The sequence below is a fragment of the Boleophthalmus pectinirostris genome, unplaced genomic scaffold (assembly GCF_026225935.1).
Source record: "Boleophthalmus pectinirostris isolate CB_2022bp ecotype Guang Dong unplaced genomic scaffold, ASM2622593v1 HiC_scaffold_12, whole genome shotgun sequence".
In the NCBI taxonomy this organism is placed as follows: domain Eukaryota; kingdom Metazoa; phylum Chordata; class Actinopteri; order Gobiiformes; family Gobiidae; genus Boleophthalmus; species Boleophthalmus pectinirostris.
In genome coordinates, this window is record NW_026571018.1 from 26,780,738 (window position 1) to 26,805,821 (window position 25,084).

General features: G+C 39.3%; 2 protein-coding genes across 2 annotated transcripts in view; one reads left to right on the top strand and one right to left on the bottom strand.

Annotated features, from left to right (window-relative positions):
• The first annotated feature begins 35 nt into the window (after nucleotides 1-35).
• On the top strand, nucleotides 36-1,554 carry zar1l (zygote arrest 1-like). The gene is made up of 4 exons (XM_020923050.2): nucleotides 36-647; nucleotides 775-867; nucleotides 947-1,021; nucleotides 1,085-1,554. Exons 1-4 carry the CDS (start codon nucleotides 96-98, stop codon nucleotides 1,226-1,228), a joined length of 864 nt encoding a protein of 287 aa, XP_020778709.1. The 5' UTR covers nucleotides 36-95; the 3' UTR covers nucleotides 1,229-1,554.
• A 421-nt stretch (nucleotides 1,555-1,975) lies between these two features.
• The window catches only part of fryb (furry homolog b (Drosophila)), a 52,177-nt gene continuing 29,068 nt past the window's right edge, over nucleotides 1,976-25,084 (bottom strand). The window contains 42 exon segments of the mRNA XM_055148365.1: nucleotides 1,976-3,974; nucleotides 4,770-5,005; nucleotides 5,539-5,649; nucleotides 5,829-5,846; nucleotides 6,273-6,356; nucleotides 6,459-6,557; nucleotides 6,647-6,796; nucleotides 7,135-7,339; nucleotides 7,790-8,001; nucleotides 8,245-8,382; nucleotides 9,290-9,484; nucleotides 10,644-10,814; nucleotides 10,914-10,988; nucleotides 12,047-12,211; nucleotides 12,300-12,485; nucleotides 12,650-12,790; nucleotides 12,872-13,042; nucleotides 13,476-13,573; nucleotides 13,644-13,842; nucleotides 14,094-14,312; nucleotides 14,598-14,796; nucleotides 14,922-15,016; nucleotides 15,100-15,287; nucleotides 15,675-15,796; nucleotides 16,306-16,525; nucleotides 16,835-16,928; nucleotides 17,016-17,107; nucleotides 17,569-17,672; nucleotides 18,303-18,453; nucleotides 19,446-19,519; nucleotides 19,780-19,870; nucleotides 19,952-20,120; nucleotides 20,189-20,335; nucleotides 20,578-20,828; nucleotides 22,020-22,191; nucleotides 22,444-22,543; nucleotides 22,632-22,786; nucleotides 23,132-23,242; nucleotides 23,323-23,483; nucleotides 23,842-24,014; nucleotides 24,347-24,438; nucleotides 24,662-24,719. Coding sequence (XP_055004340.1) covers nucleotides 3,716-3,974; nucleotides 4,770-5,005; nucleotides 5,539-5,649; nucleotides 5,829-5,846; nucleotides 6,273-6,356; nucleotides 6,459-6,557; nucleotides 6,647-6,796; nucleotides 7,135-7,339; nucleotides 7,790-8,001; nucleotides 8,245-8,382; nucleotides 9,290-9,484; nucleotides 10,644-10,814; nucleotides 10,914-10,988; nucleotides 12,047-12,211; nucleotides 12,300-12,485; nucleotides 12,650-12,790; nucleotides 12,872-13,042; nucleotides 13,476-13,573; nucleotides 13,644-13,842; nucleotides 14,094-14,312; nucleotides 14,598-14,796; nucleotides 14,922-15,016; nucleotides 15,100-15,287; nucleotides 15,675-15,796; nucleotides 16,306-16,525; nucleotides 16,835-16,928; nucleotides 17,016-17,107; nucleotides 17,569-17,672; nucleotides 18,303-18,453; nucleotides 19,446-19,519; nucleotides 19,780-19,870; nucleotides 19,952-20,120; nucleotides 20,189-20,335; nucleotides 20,578-20,828; nucleotides 22,020-22,191; nucleotides 22,444-22,543; nucleotides 22,632-22,786; nucleotides 23,132-23,242; nucleotides 23,323-23,483; nucleotides 23,842-24,014; nucleotides 24,347-24,438; nucleotides 24,662-24,719 — 6,151 coding nt within the window. The 3' untranslated portion in view covers nucleotides 1,976-3,715.

Below are 25,084 nucleotides of genomic sequence, written 5' to 3' on the forward strand. Positions count from 1 at the left end.
AGCTCGCTCCTGTTTTCAATCATACAATCAGCTGCGGCCGTGTGGCCGTGATAAACGGGCACAGGGCGAAGTGAGTCTGGTTTCATGGCTTGAGGATGGAGGGTTTCCTGTCTACGTTTCCGCCCTTCGGCTTCTGCGGAGTCCCGGGTCCAAGCAGTGGATGGGGCAAAAGAGAAGGCCGCCTTATTACACCACATGGCCTGAACTATCTGGAGCTCTGCAAGGCTCTCCTGTCCCAAGCCAGTCCCACCGTTCACCCACAGCACAAAAAAGCCAACACCAAAGATTGCGGCGTACAAGTGAACGCTAAAGTGCACAAACTCATCCAGTGTTCGCTTGGTCCCAAGACACTGTTCTCTAGGGACACAGAGGGCCCACTGTCCCCCAAATCCACCAAGAGTCCGGATGTATTCCTTGCTGACGGGACCCCCCCAGTCAGTCACCTGCGCTTCCTACGGCCCGTGTCCATCTACTCCCCGGTGTTTGACCGGCGGCTCTTGCTCAAAAAGCTCAGTGTAGGAGACGACAGTGAGCTGGACACGGCTGAGCTGGAGGACAGCGTAGTGACCGAGGAACACAGCGAGGACGAACCTGTCAAGGTCCCGGACACGAGCCTTCACCTGGCCTCAAAAGGCTCCAGCTTGCAGGTATTAGAGCTCAATAGTGGCATATTCAATCTGAATCTGTTCTCTAATTACTGCCCCCCTCAATGTCATATGCACGCTGACATGGTACCCTTTCAGCAAGATCTAATACAAAAACTTTTTGTTTCAGTTTCTGGAGCAGAGATATGGCTTTTTCCACTGTAAAAAGTGCAACGTCCGGTGGGAGAGTGCTTATGTGTGGTGCATCTCTGGAACCAGTAAGGTAAGGTCCACCCATATAGGCTAGAACAATTTAAAGCAGATCACCTGAATTGGCAGTAACTAATTGTTTTCATCATTAGGTGTATTTCAAGCAGCTCTGTCGGAAGTGCCAGGTGGGGTTCAACCCCTACAGAGTGGAGTCTATCCTCTGCAAGGTAAACTCGCACTAGGTCTGAGCAGCACTTAAGTTTTTGATCGATATTTCTATGTGTCTGTAGGGCTGTGCTCAAACGTCCTGTGTGTGTGAGAGAAAGCAGAGGCACATCAACATGAAGAGACCCCATCGCCAGGACTTGTGCTGTCGATGTAAAGGCATGAAGCTCTCCTGCGAGGCCACCTACAGCTTCAAATATATCGTCTAAACTGAGATCAAATGATGCTCTGCCTCTGAACACTGAAAGGCACTTTAAATCTGGCTGAGGACACGACAGTCCTGTCAGCACTCGAAGCATATGGAAGTTGCCTCCACTAATGGATTGAAGGGATTCACTTATTCCCCAACCAGCGAGTACCTGAATCTGCTTGTTTTTTTACTTGATGCAACTTCGTTGTGCACCTTTCCCCCCAATCTTGTTAAATGTCAAAGTATTTTTGTATTTAAAAAAAATAAACTCTGCATCCCAAATATTGTTGCCACTTTTCAGATTTTTGTGTAGTTGAATAAATAAACTGAGATAATTCACCGTGATCAAGTTGAACATTTGTAGAGTTTCTATGTGTATTGTCAATTGGCGAAAGTTTCTACTATGAAGACAAATTGCATTCAAATGTATAGTCTTGATATGTCTTTACTTGGACACACAGACGTGTACAGAGCATCAACTCAAAAACAACTTCACAAAGGCTGTAAAAGTATTTACAAGGTGAAAAAACAACTACAGTCTTCATCTAAAAAGCTTTAAAAATGTGCAATTTCTGATTTTGGCATGCACACACATTCTCCCACACAAGAAAACTCACTGGAGCTTACAGCCCCCTTCAGTACCAGCATACAGACAATATCTTTCAGATAAAACCTTCTTGTAATAAATAGTCCAAACACTCCATACAGTACACTGAAGATGCATGCATGGCAGTTTCAGTTAGAAAACTCAAATGGGCAAATGATGCCTGTTTGGATATAAATAATATTTAATACAGCAAAAGGACATTAAACTGCTAGAGGGTGGTTACAGAAACAGCTGACTGCAGTGATCAGTGTGGGGCTTCAGCAGACTGTTCTGAACTCAAAGTGCTGAATGTCAGCATTTCCCTTAATGTGGATCTACACACCACACACATATATGCTACATGACAGTGGAACATGAACTCCTACGTGTTACAGTGAGAAATGTACAGTGTCACTAATGATGATGCTACAACAGAGGACCGCACACAACATGATTGGTTACAGTAGTTGAAGACAGCTGGTTTACCAATACATGATATAGTACAAACAGCATTTAGAAATCACCCCAATAGTCTGCACAGCTCTTCTCAAACCAGTCTTTCAGTCAGAGTTTACTGGGAGCAGATCTCATTCAGTAGAAAGTGTTTGGCTGGGTCATGCATTGCACAAATTCCTCCAATCAAGGTCCTAGTCAAACAGCAGTGGGTGAGACAGTTTACTTCCAGCTTTTGTCTTTTTTCTCTTATAATTACAACAAAATCAGTATCAAATTCACTTTTAACATTAATTCATATAGCAAAATCCATTTAGTGCAATCTCAAAGATCTACCTGTCTTCACGGGTAGTTTCTTTACCATAATTTGTGTCTCCTTGCAGTCCTTGTAGTAGTTTGTAAAAGTGAATTTTTCTAGAACAACGGGGTGCAAGTTCAATGTCGCAGAAAAAGCCGTTCTTGTGCACAGAGTTGCTAAGTGTTTGCAGTTATTAGCTGTACAGTGTTCATGTCATAATTTAAGCTAATTTATTATTCCTTTTTCATATCCATAGCAACAGTACTGCAAAATTACAAGGTCTGTTTCAAGTTAAAAAGTCTAAAATCTGTTTTTTATGTCTGTACATCCGAAGGTTTCGTTTTCAGGAGCCCCCCAGCTTTTAACAGAGGCAGTGCAGCGTTGCCCACTTTCTCCAGGTAACGGGACAAGGGTATGGGCGCTTCACTGAAAGAAGTGCAACAACAACCCCATGCAGCAGTGGCTAGGTCCCCTGGAGGTGCAGTGAGGCAGGGGGGAGGAGGGGGAGGAGCAGGAAGGAGATGATGATCGGGTGGGACACTGAGTTAGGACGGTCTCATGTGGAGCAGAGGTGTGCTTGTACGGCGAGTGAGGAAAGTGTGGTAGATGTGATCCCTGTAGAGGGGGATGGTTATCTGAATGCGTGATAAGGGTCGGTTCCGAAGCGACAGTTGGTAAAGATGGTTGCGGAGATACAAAATGTCTCCCCGGGTTTAAATTGAAAAGCGGTGAGCTGTGAGAAGAGTGTCCTCTGAATTGATGCCTCTTGTTTGGACGGTTTTTGCCCATTTCTCGAGGTAAAGTGAAATAAAGTTCTTCTTGGGTGGTCGGGCAGCGGTGAGAACTTATGAATAGATTTGGAGGTCCAGGAAAGTCAAGCAGAAAAGTGTCAGAAGCAAAAGAGGATGCAGATGAAGAAGGACGTAAGGGGTGTGGATCTAAAATCGATCCTTTTGGGACGGTTGTGTCAGTCTGGTATTCTGAAGACGGGACAGGAGACAAGTAGGAGGGGGGAGGGGCCATGTATTCGGATGTGGGGATCCTCCTGTATGGCCAGGCTGAACTGCTGGCTGGTCTGAATGGATAGAGGGGTATGGGAGCGTCCTGGGATGGGATGAGAGGGTGTATAAGGGAGGGTCTGGCGGGGAGGGGGGGCTCCTGAAGTCCTGTCAGAGGCTGGTCGCCGAGGCGCTGGAATCGGGGAGGTAGGTTGTGACCACACGGTACCCCTGGGCGCGGCGGATCATGTCACGGATCTCTCCGTTTAGCTCCAGGAGTTTGGAGCAGATCAGACTAAGGTCCTGACGAGACCCGACCAGAGCGATGGTCCCAGTCTGACCCAGGGTCTGATGTCGAAAATACACGTTCAGGAGGGTCTGCACCTCACTCTCCGAGCTGCCCCCAAACACACCATTAGGCCACTGCCTCCTACAGAACAACAAAGAGGTATTGCATTTAACTTCCAAATTATTTATGTAGGCTAATTTAACAAGTTTATATTCAAGTGCCAAAAATGATAAAATAACTACAATAAAGAGGGATATATAGAGAGCATAATTAGTTGTTGTATGAAATATAATAATTGAATGCAATATTTTATGTTTGTAATATTTGTTGTTCCGATTTGTAAATATTTTAGCACTTGATATTTCATAACTGAACATATGGCCAAAATGCTGTACTGTTTGGGCATCAATAAACATTCTTCAGGATTCTAACAGTCAATAAATGTAGTTAATATGATTAACTGAGATTCAGGAGCAGGACCACGCCTCAACTGCCCTCTCGTCTCACCAGCGAACCACAACTCACCTCGACCATGCCTCTAATTTTCCAGAAGACTATATGTAGCAGCCTTTCCCATCATCTCAGTTTGTCTCGGCTAACTCAACCCCACCCTCACATCCCCTATTATGTTCGTCTTTCAGTCATAAGACCCCTACAAAGGGGGTCTCGTTCCGGCTGAGCCAATTGAAGATTGAGACGGAGCCCCCACCTAGAGTCTCAACCCAGCCATCTCTGCCCCGCTTCATACATTATCAATAAACTTCTTCGCACTATGTCTTTGTTGGTGTGGTCCTAGCTAGTGAAAAATCTGATAATTGTGATCCAAATATTACAAGCATTAATACTAATTCTTGAGTTTTATTACAGTAGTTTGATAGTCTTATATTATATATATACATATTAAATTACATTTTATACATTGTTATTTTTCCTCACCTGCACTCTTGAATGTAGCGGACTGCTTTAGTAAACTCATGGTTCTTAAGGCACTCGAGGATGGCCTGCACGGCGGCCTCAGACGTGGGAAAGTTGGGCACGACCATGCCGGCAGCAGTGGCAGAGCTGCTGTGAGCATGGGACAGGAGTTTGTGCTCCAGGTCACTGGCCACAGCTGCCTCAGCCGCCTGCAGGCTACCCCTCAGCTCAGTCAGCTCTCGAGACATGTTCAACAGCTGCCAGAGAAAAAGAGGGGGAGAGGTTAAAGTAAACATGAGCAACATTTTGGTTTTGGATATGATACACACTTGTGAGCTTTTAAAAAGGACCTATTATGTAAAATCAATTTGTATGAACATTTACCTATGTTATCATAACTTCATCATTAGCTAGAGCTGCATTTTGAATGATTTATTTATTCCCTGCATTTGAGGATTGAGTTCTCAGAAAATGTTTTTCACCTCTCACCCCACCCACAGCTCTGAACTTGCGATTATATGCAAGACTCCTGGTCATACACATAGGCTGCAAAAATGTCAAGTAGAAATCTTTTTTTTTTTTTTTTAATGTAAAAGAAACTCCTGCTTGCTGAAGGGGCAGGACTGTTCTAAACAGGAAGCCAAAGGTCCAATTTCTATCCTTAAAGCATTTTAGATCACTATTATGACCTGAAGACCAGTGAAGAGCAGAATTTGTCTTCTTTAAAATGTTTTGCTTTAGTAAAACAACAGTATTTACCAATTTATTCAATGATAATTCTTGGACTGACCTCGGGCACAGTGCTGATGGCGTGGACTTGACCGATGAGTGAACAGTATGACTGAAACAGCAGCAGCAACTGAAAGTGCAGCTTGTACAGTCTCTGACAGAGCTCCAATTGCTAAATGAGAAAGAAATATTCTTTCTTTTTACATATGGCAACACAAACTCTATTACAAACCTTTAAGTAGATCACATTATTTAAATAAGCACACTGCATGCAGAAGTATTAAAACAAGATTGAAACTTGTTTTATTTTAAGTAGTTTATTATAGAGAGAATTTAGTAGAAAAGACTTACTGCAAGAGATTCCATTTGCTAGAGCGAGAGCGTGTTAGGGCATCAGATTGAGAGGAAGACACAGCAGCAATCAAATACATGCAACAGAGTCAGTTCAGTCAACCCAAGAAATGAGCGTAAACCCAGTTATGTGCAACCAAAATATTCAGTAGACCTTTACAAGAAATATTATTAAAAGATAATACACCCTTTCAAAAGCATGCAAAAACTCTAAAATACTGATGGAAGTCAGCACCAACACTATGAAGAATAATTTTGGATTTTAAAGAGATGGTTGTATGATACTTGGGACACTAGTACAATTTATTTGATTTCATAGTAAGTCCACATGTTCACAAAAAATACTTTCTTTGCCAATTCAATAGATATTGTCATTACATCCAAGTACAATACAACCACTAAAAATCCAATCCTTTATCCACTTAAGGATGTTTTTGCTTGTACCTTCTCCTCTGAGTCTCCAGGCTGACATGTGACCACACTGTCCCCAGGGCACCTGGGAAATGTGTCCCTACAGTTCCTCAACCACTGAAAATGAAACACAATTATTAAGTATTTTGACAAATATGAGAGCAATTATTTTAAATAGTACATTTAATATAATGGCTATGAATATAAGCATAGCCTTACCGAAACAGCACATTCCTCTTTGGTGTTGTATGTGTCCAAATACTCCTGTAGCTCCAGTGCACTAAACTTGATCTTTTCAAGAAGGCCATAAGACATTATCTAAAAATAAAACCTGTTTATTAGCACCATTCAATTGCTATTAAGTATTTATTTTATTGTAAGCTCTTTAATAGCATAGCTTTGCTTACAGTGTCCGCATCAATGTAGATGGTGGGGCAGTCGGAGCAGGTGGTGAGCATTTGGGAAGACCTCAGGAACTTTGACCCGATCCCTCTGAGCCCCTCACCCAGATATGTTGCCACGTCTGTCGTCAAGGTGCAGAATTTCCCTTGAATGTTCTGTTAACAACAAGAAATTAATTTCAAGTAGTTTAAATAGTTTTAGCTATAGGGAACTTTGTACAGCTTTCCTATGCAGCATTTAAAATACTAACGGCAAACTAATCATTTCTCACAGAAGTTATTAGGCAGTGCAAGAGCTATTTTCTTTATATGTATGTATGGGCCACAAACATTTCTTTGGGCAAATTAAACATTGTTAGTTGTTAAAGTTCTTTAATTGAAGCTCTACTTTAGTTAATTAACAATTTTAGTTGAAAATAGTTCATTTAAAAACTTCCCCCTAACAACGCCATATACATTATGCATTTAGCAGTTTCTTATTTTCTTGGTCTAACCTTGAAGAGAGATGAGAAGACTTGAAAAGTGTAGACGGCACAGGACCCATCTGAGTCTGTGACGAGCTGGTTTATGTGGCAGCGCCAGGCCTCCTCGGCGTCGTCACACACAGTAGGCTGGAACGCCGCCAGGATCGCAGAGAAAAACGGAGACGGAGGAGGAGGGAAGCCCAGATCCTCCAAGTCATCCACATCATCACGAAGACTGCACAGAGAAATAGAGAAAACTACAGTAAAGACAACTAAAATAATGTGGGTGTTTGGTACTTTAATGAGCGTGGTTTCATCAATAAAATACTTGAAAACCAGCTTGAATTATCATTGTAATATTGTCATGGTACCCCACCAAACTGTTTTCAAAATTATCATGTGCTAGTAAATCTATTGAAAATACTAACATTGTTTTCTCCTTCAAATTGTATGAAACTACTGAATAGTGAATATGTAATTTGTCAGGTATGTCATAATATTGACATACATGACAATATTCATATTATTGAATTAAGTAAAAGTTAAGGCAACTGTCTTGTACTCTGGACCAGATTATCAAATCAGAAAATGACAATCACAACAATCTAAACATAAATAAAATGATACATAAATAAAATTGTGTCTTAAAATCACAGTCATGATAAATCAAATAACAGTTCTTTACCTGGGCAGACAGTTAGGGTCTAGAAAGTCCAGCGGTGGTTGGCAGTAGTCACGGTTGAAGCGCTGTCCCAGTCTGGGGAGCTGGTCCTGGGCCTGTCCCGGGAGGTCCAGGGTGAAACTCTCTCCACAGTCGGAACCCGGGGGGACCTCATGAGCACTGAGGGACAGCTCATCGTCCTGAGCCTGAGTGTCTTCATCCTCACAACCCCTCCCCTAAAGACACAGGCATCAATCAATGATAATAAAACCAATAGAAACATGTGCAGTATGGAACAAAAGCTGGGAAACAAATATTAATAAGAAAAAAAGGCAAGAAAGCAAGACTTTTTGGAAGAAATCTCAAAAACTCTCAATATTTAGTAAAAACTAGAAAAACAGTACTACTTAATTAAATAAAATAAATTAATAAAATAACTAGATTAGAGGTAATGCTAGTACATAGTTATTATCTCTTACATGCAGAGCAGAATGGAGGTCATGCAGCCCTCCCTGTCCAGGTGTAGTGGCGTTGAGGGACTGGGGATCAGCAGATGTATCGTAGGACGTGGACAAAGAGTCAGTGTGGTTGGTCTCTTCCGAGGGAGATGGATTTGTCTGCAAAAGAAAACAACACAGAGTTTTAGAGAATGTCAGAATAATTGTATTATCCCATATTTGCTAAATACTTGTGTGATATTCTATGCCTATGAGTTAACCATTTATGTAACTACAATTCTTTGATTTATAATGTACCAATCACTTGTATGAAAATGAATAACCTCTGTGTGTTTGACAACTGTGTGCAGTGTCCTATCGCTCTAGTGAACCTCGAGATGATTCCTCACATGAAGCCAACTTCCACTGTCACACATGCAAGAGTTATGATGGTGTCTGGCCATACCTAAGGCACCCCCTGATTGTTAATCATGTTTTATGTGTTTGGACTATGCATAGCTGCACCAGTTTCTTATTATGTATTGGCTGTTTCCCCTTCCCCTTGAGAATTATCATTCTGTAACTAGGGCCTCCTAATGAAATAAAAAGAGGAGATGCCCACTCTCTGCCCGTTCTCCTCGCGAGTAAAACTGAATTAATCTCTTGTCTTTCTTCTTGTTTACAATGTTTAGATAAACCTAACAGAGATTTACCACCACAATTACTCACTAAAATCTCTAAATTTTGAGGAGCTAAATTCAAGCGTGAGAGCTTAAATAATCTTGAATATTAAACAAGGTGCAATGATTCAAGATGAACATCGGTAAGGATTATTTCTATAAAAGGCCTGTAACTACCAGGCTGCTTACAGATGGGTTCTTAATAAGTCAGACTTCTTGTCCACAGAGTGACAAACATTTACCATTTAGAGATTTACCACTGCAGTTACTCACTAAAACCTCTTCATTTTTGAGTAGCTAAATTAGAAGGGAAGAGACCAATTTATCTTGAAAATAAAGACCTCCATTAATCGATGTGTGAGCTGTGTGTGTCAAACTTGTATTGATCAAACACTTAAAGCACTCACGAGTTGAGAGTGAGAGAGGCTCTGGCTGGTGGAGGACTCTTCTTCCTCAGAAGATTCGTCTGTATCATGGGGGTCTTCGTGGCCCAAACTGGGGGTGCTGCCTGAATGTTGACTCTCCTCTAGCAGGTCCCCGAGCTCAGTGCTGTCCAGAGACCTCCGTCGTACTCCCCAGTTAAAGTTATCCAGATTCTCACCCTGTGGAGAAGACACAAACAAGCACAATGACAGACAATGGGAAACACTATAGAGAAGGACTTAAAGTATGTCTATGTTAAATTGCTCTTCTGTCAGGGCACCTCCAGAGTTATTAAGAAGAAATGTGTATAATGTCACAATTGGTTATAATTAACTGCCAAATTCCAACACAATTTGCAGAATAGTTACTTGATTAACTGATTGAATAGATTTTTTCCTTCTTAAAAATATGTTTACATATTAGCAAAAGCCAGATTAATTGAAAAACTTGATATTGCTTGCAGCATAACGTAAAAAATACAAATAAATGAATAAATGCTTCTTAAACCCTAGGAATGCCCTGCTTAGAGAATAAACAGTTTCTATGTGTCTACTGACAAGCACAAGATGCACAAATGTTATTTAAGGAATGAAAATGTGCTAGAAAAAGTATTATATCATGAAAAGGTACATTATACCCCAAAAATATACTTCTCATTTATGACAAGTATCAATATTGCCAGAAATGTTTGTAGTTCTGAAACCAAGCTGTAAGAGCGAATAAAGCGCAACAAAAATCCAAGTTTCCATGACTGAATAAATTATTAAAATAAAATAACTGTATAAAAGAACAAGAAGCCAGCAACACCACAGAGCTGATGGAGGCTAGTGAGCGTGCTCAGTGTGAGGGGCCTTACCTGCAGCTCCTGAGGCAGCAAGGGGGAGAGAGAGAGACACAGGGTTACAGACAAACATTATAATGTGTCATATAAGAAAAGCAGTGGGATAAAATGATAAAAGCGCTACAATGTATAGTGTAAATTACTAGAATATACTAGAAGAAGCTTGCGCCATAACTTTGACTACAACAAATTGTATGACATGACAAGCCTATTAATTCTAAAATTATGGTAATTTTACTTTTACATACTAGCGATGTCCAGGTGGAAACAAGAAGGCTATATCTTTAGTTTTAAATAATCCCCGAAATTAATATGAACACAGTTTGTTAAAAGATTTTTATTGACCAAATTTACACCTTACCCATGATCTACATGGGTAAGGTTTCTATCCACCAGTTAGAAATCACTGTAACTGCTGAATTTGGACTCAGTAAATTAACAAAACTACCTACCTTTTGCCCCAAAAATGAAAAAAACATCTTGAACATGTATCTCACCTCTCCATCCTCCAGCTCCACGTCCAGGAAGTCGAAGTCTCTGAAGACCCTGAACTGTTGCTCACTTGCGGTGTCATCCAGAGTGTCCTCCCTTGTCCCTCCTTCCTCTGAGGACACCCCACTCTCTCTCATTTCCATCATGTCCAGGTCTCCACATGAAGAGAAGATCACCTGGAGGAACAAGATGCAATGGTTAAAGCAAAATGGATAAGTGTACTACATTTTTAGTTAAAATTGTGGAATCATTTGTATAGAAGGAAGCCTGCTTACAGATGGGTTCTTGGTAAGTCCAACTTCCTGTCCACAGAGTGACAGGACATTTACCAGTTTCTCCCTGGTTCGTTTCTAGGAGACAGATATTACAGTAATTCAACCATAACTTTAAGGTGTTTGTGACACTTGAAATATTCAACAAATTCACACATTATTTCGCTGGATGAACTGTCACTGTCATAGAAATGGTATTTCTCTTTTAAAATTAAGTAGCCTAATTAGTAACTGAACAACATGTGTGTCATGTGTGGCTTTAATTAAACATTAGTACTGTTGTCATAGCGATTAACATTGTAAACCTAAATATTATATCTTTTTAGTGGTGAAAAGTCCTTAAAATGTCACATATAACAGGAAGCTGATGAAGCCATGAATATACAATCAGACCGCAGATTTGAACTCATACAAATGTAATGATATATATTGATATGTATTGATATATGTAAAATGGACTTCTCTAAACGTACCAGCCTTTGCTCTGTTCCTATAAAATTTTTATTTCATCTCAAAAAAGTCTCTAAAATTCCCATATTTCAATTTGAATAAGCTGGTGAGGAAGGCAGGATCTGTAGTGGGTGCAGAGCTTGGCTCACATCTGTGGCTGAGAAGAGAGCCCCAAACAAGCTCCTGTCTATCCCCAATAACCCCCAGTAACATTACTGGACAGGAGAGCACCTTTGGGGACAGGCTGTTGTCTCTGTCTCTGTGCTCCATGGACAGACTCTGGAAGTCGCTTGTCCCACACCCCATACGTTTGTACAATGCATCGCTATAAATGATGACTGTAAGAGAATGGACTGCTGTGCTGACTGTGTGTTTCATTGTTGCTGCTGCCAATTGCTTGAATTTCCTTCAAGATCAAAGTATTTATTTCTTTTTTTCATTATAATAGCATTAAGGCTTAAAATTGCCAAATTTTAGGCCTCTTTCCTCTTTTTGGGAACCACTGTTTCAAAATGCCCAACACATGTCTTCACTTGTACTACAGTGACAGTGGCAGCTCAGACAGTCAGTAACAAGACAGTACAGTTAGAGCACTTTCTCCTCTATCTCAGGACTGACACCCCTCCAGGCTAAATCTGCTCCTTCAGTGACAGCCCCATTAGAGGTGTCCTGTGATGGGACTGTACCTGTGAGGACTGCGGGCGCCTCCAGCTGACAGGGACCAGGATAGTGTTGGAGTTTGATCCGGATGAGGTGGAGGAGGTGCTGCGAGTCACTGCCATCGCTCTGGCTTTGCCCTCTCTGCCTCCAGACCCCTGGAGTTCATCAAACCGCCGACCTATCACTGGTGTCTACAAAAGAATAATATAACATTTCTTCACACACTTCTTCACACCTGCCCTAAACCTTTGCACGTGTGTGGTATATTTTGTTCCTTACCTCTGAGATGTCAAATGTAAAGTCCAGTGTTTTCCCTGGGAGAGCTTTAGCCGAGCCATCCCACACACGGCTGACCTCCAGGTTTGAGAGGTCACCGTCTGAGTGTCTGTAAACAGGATGGACCAAACTGGCAGAGCGAGATACTACCAGCTTCAAGATGTTTAGGGCATCTTTCCAATGCACTGTCTGTGGAGTTGGAACATAAAGCTCTGAAGTAAAAAGTACTAAAAGTAATTGAAATATGCTATGCAAAATAATTAAAAATAAATGAATAACCTATATTACTATAATTGTAAAGAATTTTGCAAAGTTGATCACAAAATCCCACATTTTAATAATATGGTTGTTACCTGTACAAACTTCTCAATAGTCTTCATAACATCTGCATTAAACTGTTTCACTTGTATCGCAGTGAGATCCATGTGACTCAGGAGGCAGTAAATGATTTGTAATAGAGACTGCTGCATGCTGGGTAGGCCTTTGTCCAGCAGCTAAAAAATGGGAAAAAACATTTAATAACAGAACAAATTTGTTAGTAATAAAATAAGTTATGTATATTTAGGGATGCTCACCTCAGCCATATAAGTGACCATGTTCAAAGTGATGTCTGAAAAGGCTTCATGGAGGTAGCGACAAACCACACTAACCCAGGAGAAAGGGTCACGTGTGTAGGAGCGTGTTTTGTAGAGTGTCATCACATGAGCTAGATGGGACAGTTTAGTGTTTTTCTCTACTAAACAGACCTAAAAGAAAAGAAAAACAACTGTTAATTCAATAATATAATTAAGTATTTATTTAATAATATATCATCATCTACTAAAAAGTGAATTCTAATTCTAATTCTAATGGGTGCAATCACACTTTCTCTTTTGAACCCTGATTTAGTCCTAGTTTAGTCTAGATCTAGAGCAGGTTTAGTTCTGGGTTTAGTACCAGTTATTCTAACTTTTAATGTGACACACAGACCTATACTGCTTGAAATATTGGCACCCTTTATAAAGAACTTATTCAGACTATTCGCTGATAATATAATATTTTAGTACATTCCTAATTATGTGATTTTCTAACATTATTATTGCCTAATCTGACACAAGGGCTGGCATAAAGTTTTGGTATCAGTAATATCTTGAACTTCATGTTTGTTTAATATCTCGGAACAAGAAAACTATTTTGTACCTGTGCAATCCTTTCAGCACTCTCTTTACAAAACTGAGTTGGATGTGAAAAATGCTGGACCAGGTGTGGCAGAAGACACAGCACATTCAGAGGAAAACCTACAACAAAAACAAAGTTTAATCCATGGATATAACTAAAAACTATTCTCCTCTGTGTAGTGTTGCAGACCTATGGATGTGGAGCTGTCAACCACGGCCACTCGGGACACAGGGGTGAGCTGGCAGAAGAGCTGGAGGGTGAGGTCAGAGGTCACCTGCGATGTAAAGCCCTTCAGTAAGAGCTGCTGTATCCCCGGGAAACCACTCCATCCCAACTGAGCCTGCAGCTTCTCCAAACGCTCACGGTTTTCTATTCTGTCTAAGGGTACCTGTGAAGGAAAGATAACACTGTATAAGCAATGGAAAAGGTACTTAATCTGCAAATGAAAATACTGTTACTTCAGAATATTTCTTTATAACCTGTACTACTAATATCACAACAACTAATGCTTTGCAGCAATTGGAAAATTACCTTTTTTAACTGTATATAAACAATATATATATATAGATACGGATAATAGAATAGAATAGATATACAAGATATACAGGATATACAGGATATACTTAGTATTGCCATTACCTTTGAAAGCAGTTTATGAACCAGCCGGAGGGACATCTGATATTCAAACTCAAAGTCCGACTCCATGAGAGACACTGCGACCCAGAAGACAGTGGCGAGTATTGACGAAGGATGTGAGACGTGGGCGGGGTCTGATAAAACACTTGGATCAATCCGATTGGTCGACGATGAACAGGAGCCTGGGGGCCTCCCTGCCCGTGCCAGGCCATTATTGCATGCCTGTATGTTCAAAACAAAATATAATGTTAATGAAGTGCTATTAAAGATCATGTTTGCCTTTATGCAGCAGGTACTCCACTGTACAAGATAAGTTCCTGTTTATTTATTTTTTTCATATTTATTTTATTTAATTTTTAACAATACAGCACTAAGCAAGTATTATCTCTTGGTCTATGAGTTTATGGTGTTGTTAAGTAGAAAAAAAAGTAAAAGGATCTGGTTTATCCACTGCAATCCCTGTCCATGTCTTAACAATTAATAAAATGCTTGAATATTTACTCTTGCCTGTATCCGGTCTAAAGTGGCACTTCGAGGGGGGTCACTAGAGAGGTTTCCATATTCTCCAAACTTTTTGGGAACAGAGTAGGAGCGCTGGTGTCGCTGTGACGCTAAACCTGCAAATCCTGGTCCTGGGAAGTTCAGCTGTCCTGTGCTCTTCCTGTTCATCAGTTTGTCACTCAACAAAAAGTCAGGAGAAGATGTCCTGCAAGAATATGCAGTAATTTATCAGAATGGACCTTTTATACATTGAGTTTTGCACAGCTTTTAGTACAAACTATTACTACCTGTAGCAATACTACTAGTACTACTCCATATTTATTTGAATACCTGGTTAGAGCTGCCATTAGGTCACTGTTCTTCAAACATTCTGCCAGATTCACCACCACTGCTTCCAGAGTCAGCAGCACCTCCATCACATAGCCCTGGAAGAATATTTACATAAATTACATTAAAATCTTAAGTCATGATTTGGCTTAAGATCAATAAGTTGACTTTTTCCCCTTACCTGCACCTCGTCCCCGTGTTCTCCCACCACTTCTACAAGTCGGGACACCAGGTCGGACACTGCGTGGTTGTTGATGGGTTGTTTGAGAGCTCGAAATATTTGGAACGACCGTCCGGCATAATGACGAGAAGAGCTGCACAGGGCTGTCTGTAACGCCACGTCACTCAGCTGTTGCTCCAAGTGGAAATCTGTGGAAATAATAGTATTCACATCAAATAGAAATAACATGTTTTTGCTTTATCTACTTTTTGGCTGAGATTTAGCTACAGTTTATACCACATACTTTATTGGAGTAATTATTCAAATTCTTATGTTATGTAAAACATTTGATGTGTTTTGACCATTAAAACCTTTGGAATCAGACCTACAAGAATCCTAACACTTTCAGTTATATAATAGGTAAAATTATTAAAATTATATTACATATTTAATATATATTTAAGCGATATACAACTTTGCTTTGCTTTGACATGACTTTTATAAATAAATGAGCTGTTGGTCTGCTCAAGTTGGCATTTATGAATGATGGTTGTACAGGAAATAAGTAGGTTTAAAAAAGTAATAATCTCTCTCACCCGACTTGGACTCCTTGAAGACAGAGATGACATGACGAAGGAAGTTGGAGAGCTGCTCTGAGCTCTTACAGTTGGGGTTTTTAGGTGTGATGTCCTCATGCGCCCACAGCGGCCCAAAGGCTCTGAGTAAGGACAACACAGTACTCCAGGCACTGTATACCCACCACCATGTCACCACAGACACATTAACACAACAGTAATATGTAACATTCACACACACACTCTATACATGCTTTATACCCACTGTAAACACAGGGTCTAACACAAACTTATGGCTTTACAAACATGTATCGGTAATATTAATATGCATTGTGTCATTTTAAATGCACGAATAAACACAACAGAGGCTTGCTTAAAAGTACTTCAGTTAGTAATCGACTTTTATGGTATAGGACGATTACAACCATTATTTCATGACTTAGGTTCCCTGCCTCCATAGTTATTAGAATGTTTTGGCTGATAAAGCGATTGTATTTAAACAGTTATCTGGTTATAACCAGTGTGTTTTGGTAAAATTAGCCTGATATTGATGTCAAAAGCTTTAATCCAATAAATGAAAAACAAATTACCCAATAATTTCCAATACGGGCTATAAGACCTTTTTTTCTAACAGCTTTGGTGATGCACTTACCTTGTAGAGAGGAACTCAATAAGTTTGTGTGTCTTCTCGTCATTTTCATTGGGGGCGTCCTCAAGGTCCTCCAGGTCATCGGGGGTAACAATGGGTAGATTTCCCACACTGCCTGCAGTGCTGCCTCCTCCCAGACTGGCCACTGAGGAGTTTGAGGTGGAGCTAAGCCCAGAGTCTGCCACTGGAGAGGCCTGCCACTCTCTCAGGAAATCAGGAGTATCTATAACAATGGAGGATTTAATAAACAGAAGCACTTAACATAAGACAAATCTATTAAAATGGTCGCCCTAACAGTAGCATTTATTAACAGCTTTTTGGTCACCTGTACACAGTGACAAGTATCAGTTATAGATACTTAACTGCATTATTAGACAGCAGTAGGACAAATGGGGTTAAGAGTCGGAGGAGAATATTGTCAATGTCAGGACTTGAACGCATGACTCATAGTGATTTGAATGTGTGCTATGATGAAATGCAAGGCTGAGTCATTTTTATATTTTGGATAATATAAATTTGTTTTGTTACTTACTTGATTGCTGGTACTCTGAGTGGTAGCTGGACTTGATGGTGAGTGTTTTGTTGTCACTAATTTCTCTGGTCAGCATCAACACAGAAGCTATAACCTGGAGATAACAGATGCTATTTAGTAGTAGTAAGTATTGCTAATCTTAAAAAAAAATGCAATCATTTATCAAAAACTAACTACTGACTTGGAAGTTGTTGTTACAGGAGAGGGCAATGAGCAGGTGGAGGAGGAGGCGTTTGCTGTGCTCATAAACTTCAGGCCTGTAGTGGTCCAGACCTGCCACATACAAATGAATATTAAGCAAAATTATTTTTTACAAACTAGCAAAGTAACACATAAGTATTATCCTGTAATATTTGGCAAATTTTAAACACAAGTCAATTATTTTTGCAGTATTTGTAGAACTACTGAATCCTTCATGGTAAAGACATTACTAGGATAAAACTGATGAAGATTGTCAGGTATGGTATGGTAGATGGTATGGTATTCATTTTCAGCTGATGTTAAATGAATGTGACACAAAGTATTTCAAAAGATTGTGGCACTGAGGTATTGTTATTGCATAAAAAGGAGCATTTCTCCTGTCACACTAATTTATTGTTAGACATCATAGAAAATATCTTCACACACCGATGTTAGTAAATGTTTACATGTAGCTTGGATACAATCATTACTGCAAGTGAGGTAAAATATTTTGTGTGTGTTACGATAAATAAATGTTTTGATGTGGTACATACCCAAAAACAAGGCATGAAGTAATAAAGGCAGGTGCAGGGCCCAGTCTTCCCTCACACTGTGGTCCACCACCATCTCAGTCATGAAGATCACTGCAATGTTACACCTGAAAAGGGGACAATAAAGTCAAACAGATATTAATTATACAAATAATAATAAAAAACGAATAATTTGAACAACTTTTTGTAAGGTGGGCAGTAATGGTGGTCGGATTTAAATCATGTCTCATGTAGCATTTGTATAATGGGCCATTGGTTGCACTTGATGAACTGAATTGTTAATTATATTAAATTACATTTCTGGGTTCAATAATTTTTTGGTCCACGCTCATTAAGGGGGACAGGATTGCTGTCTTTTAATGTTGCCTTTTCTGCCTTTGGAATATTTACTTTCATTGGCATTGTAATACCTAACATACTTTATTTGTACTCTTGTGCTTATGCAATGCACAGCTTGTTCACACCTCCTACAGCACAGACAGACTCCTGTCAAAATGTTCTAATTTTCAAAATGGTTTTACAGGTGCTAATTGAGGAACATATTTCATAAAGTCATTTTGTACATAGCTGAGACAGTAATCTGACTGGTTTTAAATCTGTTCAGATTTTTATCACTTCATATGTAGAAAGTGTGACAGCTGTGCGCAAATACCTATCAGTGCTAAGTCTGCAGATGACAGAAGAAACTGATAGCTAAACTGACAGAAGAGCAGTTTGTCCTGACATATAGGCAGTACCTATGCAGAGGCCCTCTCGGAGTAATGGTTTCTGGGAGGTAGTCGACAAGAGGAGCCCAGCACCCTCCGTTCACTGGCATTGGTAATGGCTGTGGACGGTTGGTCTCCAAAACACTCAACAACCAACCAGCGTATGGGGGAAGAGGGTCAGCTACAAAAAACAAAAATATATGTGATTTTATATATTTCCCTTAAGATTACAAATATTTCACTAACACATAAATAAATACTCAAATACTCAAAACAGGGAGGACCTACAGCAGACATGTCCAAACTATGGCCTGTGGGCCAAATGCAGCTCAGGCAATTTTTTCTTGGCCCTCAGGCTTCCAGGAGATTTGGCCCAAATTATCTTGCATCAATGAAAAATTTACTTTTTATTGCTAGTTTTTTGAAAATCTTACCTTTATAAACTAATATTTAGTGTGTGGTTTTAGGATCTTAGTTTGAATAAAGACTGATGGCTCAGTCTAACATGTTAAACATGCACATATTTCAAATATTCACTGCAATGAGCATGAGTCTACGGCCCTCAATCGGCCCTCTGCTTAGTCTGTGTTTAGATATGTGGCCCTTGATGAAAAAAAGTTTGGACACCCCTGACCTACAGCATTGTGTGACTGCTGGGTACTTAACAATGCCTAAGCACTTTGTCAGTTATTTGCCCTTAAAAGATGATGTTAATGATATTCTTTTCACCTTTGTCTCGTAACTACATGCATCATGCATGTCTACCTCACGTGCATGATGAAGAATTCTGACTGGTTTGGAAGAAGTATTGTTCTCCCAGAATTCTTCAGAATTATAAGGGATGTAACTTGATATGAAATGGTTGTAATTTTACAAACATCTGACTTTTCATAATTTTTGCAACAGTGGAAAGGTTTTATTATTCTGATTTAATCCTGAGATTTTGTTTGAACATTAGTGCTATGTTATATACTGATGAACTTAAACCAAGCCATTTGTCAAAAGTAGGCAATTTGTACATCCATTACTGTGAAGATCAGTGACAAAAACATTAAGTGAGACTGACAGTGAGAATCCATGTCCTGGAGCTCTGTATATGGCTGTCGCCTCTGAACCCTTCTGGGCTTCTGTGTCTGGGACATTTTCTCATGAGAAAAAACAAAATGGACTCACTCTTTTCATCTTCATATGAGCCGCCGGAGCTGTTACTGTAGCGGGATTCCAGTCTGTTATGGGCCCTTGCCCTTCTGTGAAAGACAAAGCACAATTCAGACTAATAGTACTTAAGTGAAATAATTAAATAAAGTAAAACTACTAAAAATGTATAATACAATGCTGAATATACTGCCTTTGACCTGAAATATTTTTACTATTTGTAACATCTTAGATAATAGAGCCAATCTATAGTATTTTGGTTGTAAGATTTTTATAGTGCACTAATAATGAACGAACTGAAAGGCCAATTATTAGCTTATAGAAAATGTAAAACAGATCCTAGAATCTTTACCGATCATCACTCTCTCTGGCTAGTTTGGTCTCATCCGTGTCTGGGAGATTTTCGGGACCAGCCACAACTGTGTTACTACTTGAGGTGGTTCCTGTGACAAAGAATAGTTAATTATCTGTCATGTTTAACAAAAAACAAATTCAAGGTTTCAAAATAATTACCCCTGTCTCACCTGTCTGTGATGTAGAGGCTTTGTTACTGGCAGCGAAGCGATAAAATGGAGGGTTGTCACAATGCAATACCACTGGGTTCACTGGCTCAGTTTGTTGAAGTTCAAATATTAGCTCCTCCATTGTTTGGATGGTGTTGTTGCGACAGAGGTAAATCACCACTTTCTTTATCTAAAATATGATAAATAAATACATTAGCACAGCAATTCAGTATATGGCTAGGTAAAGAAAAAACTTACATAAGGCAATAGTGTAGTGTCACTGCTGACTCCGCACAGGCTGATGAGAAACTGTAAAGTTATTCTCAAGTTGTTGCTCCATCTTTCATTAGAGACCAAAGCATTCCAGGCATTTTCAATTTCGGGACCAGGGACCTCATCTCCGTACTGAAATGTAAATAAATAGTTGAATTAACATCTATTCGTTCATATATTTGATTTGATTATGAGGAGCTAGTTTGTTGTCTAACAGCTGGGGTAAAATAAATAAAACTGCACAGATTTAAAAAAAAAGATAAAAATGACATTTGACCTTAGTGGCAATTATAAATTTAGCTATGCTTACTTGGTCTACTTCAGATGCATGAAAGATTATTGTCAACATATCAAATAAACTGATAAATGTGTACCTTAGCCGTCATGAACATGAGATTGTTTAGCACCAGAGACGTGGCCTGCAGTGATCCCCAGCCGTTGCCCCTCAGACTGGGGGAGGCTCCCATGTTCTGTCCACGTGACTCCTCATCGGGGGTGCAGGGGCTGGAGGCAGGGGGTAAGAGTCCAGTGTCTAACAACTCTATGTTACTGAGCCAGGGCAGCAGGTAGGACAGCATGATCTGTCTGCCGTTCGGGTGTGTGGTCGAGAAACGCTGGCTCACCTCTGCAGCAAAGGGACATTCAAAACCAATAACTCTATGTCCTGTCAATCATTATTTCATCTTTGCACTGTTTTTTCCTTTTATATTCTTGTATATAGATGAGATATATTTGTATTAATATATTTCTATATTTTATTTTGTCTTGTACGTATATATTTATACAATTATGCTTTATTTGACACCTATCTCTTAATGTTTTTGCTAGTTATTTAGAATTTATTAACAACATTTATTTTTTTGCTCTTTGTTATATAATATATTGTAGTGTTGGTGTTCTTTAAATTCATTTTATTTATATGATTTATACTTTGCCCTGCCATTATTTTGGTTATTTATATAATACAGATCATCTTGTCTATATGTTTTATAATTTGTTTTATGAAAGAAATATGTTAAAACACAATATAATATACACCACAACCTGATTTGACAGTTGCTATTGCCGTAAATGTCCATCAAGAGGTCAGGGCATTCAATTACTCTCTTGGCTTCTCTGTCAGCATCAAGTCATTATAGGCATGTTTTCATAATCTATAATTGTCTCCATAGCAGTAATGCATAGGTCACATATTATTACAGCTGGCAGTGGCATATGTTAATCTGTTAACAGTCACACCCTCTGCCAGAATCTCCTTCCCTCTTTGAGATATTGGTCAGAATGGTAGTTCATCTTTAGTCTAATGTTCAACATTTTGAGTCTGTATGTGCGTGTAAGTGAAAGTGTGTGTGAGTGGGTGGGAGTGGGCAAGTACTATTATATGTGACTGTGTTGATTGTGGGCTGGTTGAAAGCAGGGTCCAGTAGGTGGGTCCAGGGGGTGGGTGTGAGGGAATGATTTTAATCGTCTATGTAAAGCACTTTGGCCTTTATGAAATTCATGAAAAGTTATAGTTCAATAAAGTTTGATTGTTGTGTGTTATGTATGTTAAGTCAACAAATATTTTGTTCTTGGTTCTTAGTACAGTTAATTTTGAAGATACGAAAAGCAAAAAGTTAGTTTGTGGTAATCATTTCCAGAATGTAAGAGATAGAAACAAAAAGATAAGAAAAATTTTAAGGTCTCTCCCACCAGAAACACATAAAAAGGACTGTTTCATAAAGTGGTCACACAAGGGTACAACTGATTAAAAATAGTACAAAATGTTTAAGTTAAATTTTACGTAGTTAATTCACAAAAGTATTCTTGTGCTTGCCTGAGAAGAGAGGTAGTGTGAGCTCTGGGTACATGCTGGCCAGTTGGATAGAAAGCTGTGACAGGTTGACGCTGTACAGAGGAGGCAGAGGGCCGTGGGTGCCGTACAAAATATTCCCGGGTTTCTGCTCCACCATCCGCTTTGAGTAAGCACACAACTTTGACTCCAACACCTGAAAAAGAATCAAATGCACACAGTTACCTAGAAGACCCCATCCTTTTAGCCAACCATCAGCTTTCAATTTTTAATCCCACTTCAATATATTTTTATGCCACAAACAACTATTTTTAGATTACAGTATGTTTGGAATAAAAAATAAATGCTTTTGATTTATAATTAACAGCCTTATTTTTGCTAAATCTGTTAAAACATTGATTGTTTTATTCAATGTAGAAGCCTGCAGAAGAAGAAAGTGATTCCGTACCTGCATGAGCTGCATTGAGATTTCATATATTTCTCTGCTTGTGTCTGAAGCTTTGAACAACACCAGATTGAGCAGAGTTACAAGGTCGCATGGGTAATTCCTAAAACACAATTAAAATAGTTATTAGCAAGTTGCTCCACTGTTTTTGGCCATTTTGAGTACATAGATAGATAATAGGAATTCCTGACCTGTTGCCGCACACTGTAGCGATGGCCTTGAAGCAGCCAGAAGCCAGTTGATATGATCCAGTGAAGCAACGGTCCACAGCCCAGTTAAACAGATTACTCTGGTCTGGGTTCAGCTCCAGGAGCAGGATTACTACCTCACACCCAAGACGATGCACCTACAGCAAGAATACATTTGTGATTAGAGTCAAAGCAGAACCAAGGCTGCCATTCCAGCAAATTAAAATTAAATGTAATATGAAAACAGACAAATAAACAACTACTAGTGCTGGTACCACTTATACTACTCAAAAAAACACAGTATTAGAAGTATTAGTATCTTGTTAACCTGTTTACATTGACAATATTTGAATTTCTATATTGTATCTGGTTTAGCAGCAGGGCAGAGCAGACTAGTCAATGTTTTGTTTTGTTAAATGCCAGACTTTTGACCTTTTTTTTAATTTTTTTTTTTAGCAGTTTTCTAACATAAATAAGTGAAACATTGCAGTAGGCTGACATACCCGTAGATCATGACAGGCCAAGATGTTGTCGAGCCATTTGTACAGATAGCCATCAGTGGAGAGACCCACATTGTCAAACACTGGTCCACAACACAAAACAGCTGACATCGCCTGAAAAAGAAACATTTCAAATTAAATATCATACATAATTTGGAAAAATCTGAACTAGCTTGTGCCCCATTTTTTTTTACCTTGAGGGCACAGTACTGGTAGCGTGTGATTTGGTGATTTCGGTCACTGTATCGGTCTAAAGGTGTAAACATAACACTGAAGGGTCCAGCCCACTGACTGAAGAGAATAAACAGGTGATGCCTTAGAGACTGTTGAGGGAAGAGGAATCGTCTGTGGTGCACTGCAAATGAAAAAATACATGCATTAAACACAAACTTGTCTTTGTGTGATAGAAGTATATATTTTGCAATAAAAAAAGTTTGGAATATAAATTTGGAAAAAAAGCTTGAATTTATTTTGATGTTAGTGGTGTGTGAAAAATCGAATTTAGATTAGGAACCCTGTTCTGGTTATATAGTAAGTAAGTTATGTTACAAAGCATTCTAAGTCAGGGAATTCAATCTCTCTAAAAATATTATGTGTTTACATATGTATAACATACCATAATATGTCAAGATTATACAAACTACACATAAAATTAAACTTCAAAATGGTTACTAGGATTATTAGAGTATCTGTAAGTTTGTGTATTTATTTACCAGGGACACACTGTATGAGGTTGGCCACCATCCCACTGAAGTGAGCCCTGATGTCTTTGAGCACCTCCAGCTCCTTCTCGTTCTCCGCCTCCAGGAGCATCCGCGTCAGGTCCACATACTCCAAAAACAAGGCACCAAGAGCCAGGGAGTCGCGCTCCAAGGCCCCATTTGTGCTGTAAAATATTGAGATTTAGGTTTAAGTGTTACGACATATACAAATGTTTAGATAGCCAGTGATCCTCTCCACTTTATGTATGATTTCTGAATTCAAGACCAAACTGAACACAAACATTCACAAAGTTGGTTTCATTTGGTTGCTTTCATTTGAATAAATTTGATCAACCAAATAATACAGTACAACCAACTGCCCTTTGGTATTTAATCCTTAATCTTTTTAACAATCAAGTAACTGGTTTTAGGTTAAAGAAGTAAATAGGTTTAGTCGAGCAATGAATTACAGCTAAAAAGAGGGACATGATTAGGTGAAAACAAAAACTCAAAGTACCTGTCACTAATAACTCCTGCGTTAGCCAAAAGCTCAAAGATTCTCAGTAGCTGTAGCCTCAGAAGATCTCTCCTTTCTCTGCGCTTCTTGTTCTGCAACAGTTAAATAACAATCATGTAATAATATAATTAAAAACACAGTAATTACTAAACAAAGTAAAAGTATAATTTAAAACACTCAATAAATACTAAATTATGTAACAGTATAATTCAAAACACCCAGTACACAAACAGTAAAAAGTAAAAGACAGGTTCAATCTCAAGCACAGATGCTGCACAGATGTTCAGTATTTTAACCATAAATCTTTGTTTTTACCTCAGGCCTTCGCTCAAGTGCCTCCTTCATCAGTGGATGGAGTTCTTCAACCAACTCCCTACAAATCAATAGAGCAAAAATCTATTTGTAAATCGTTAAAATCAAGAAACAAGCACAGCTTAGCAGCAGAATTTAGAAGTCAGGCAGCTGTACTCCTCTGCTGAACTAAACCATCCATTTAAATGTCATTTTAAGTCACAGTCAAGGCATTAATCCTCACATACGTAATAATGAAAGTCATGTTTACTGGTATGACCTTCATCTTTTTAATAACAATGGTCCCTTTTTGGAAAGCATTTCAGGTTGATATTAGATGGTTCCCGACAAAAAGACACAGCCCTCTTTTACAATGGTGCCTCTGTCTTTGTGAAAAATGTGATACATCTTAGCCCCTCAAAGAATTCACTTTCTTGATCTGCCATG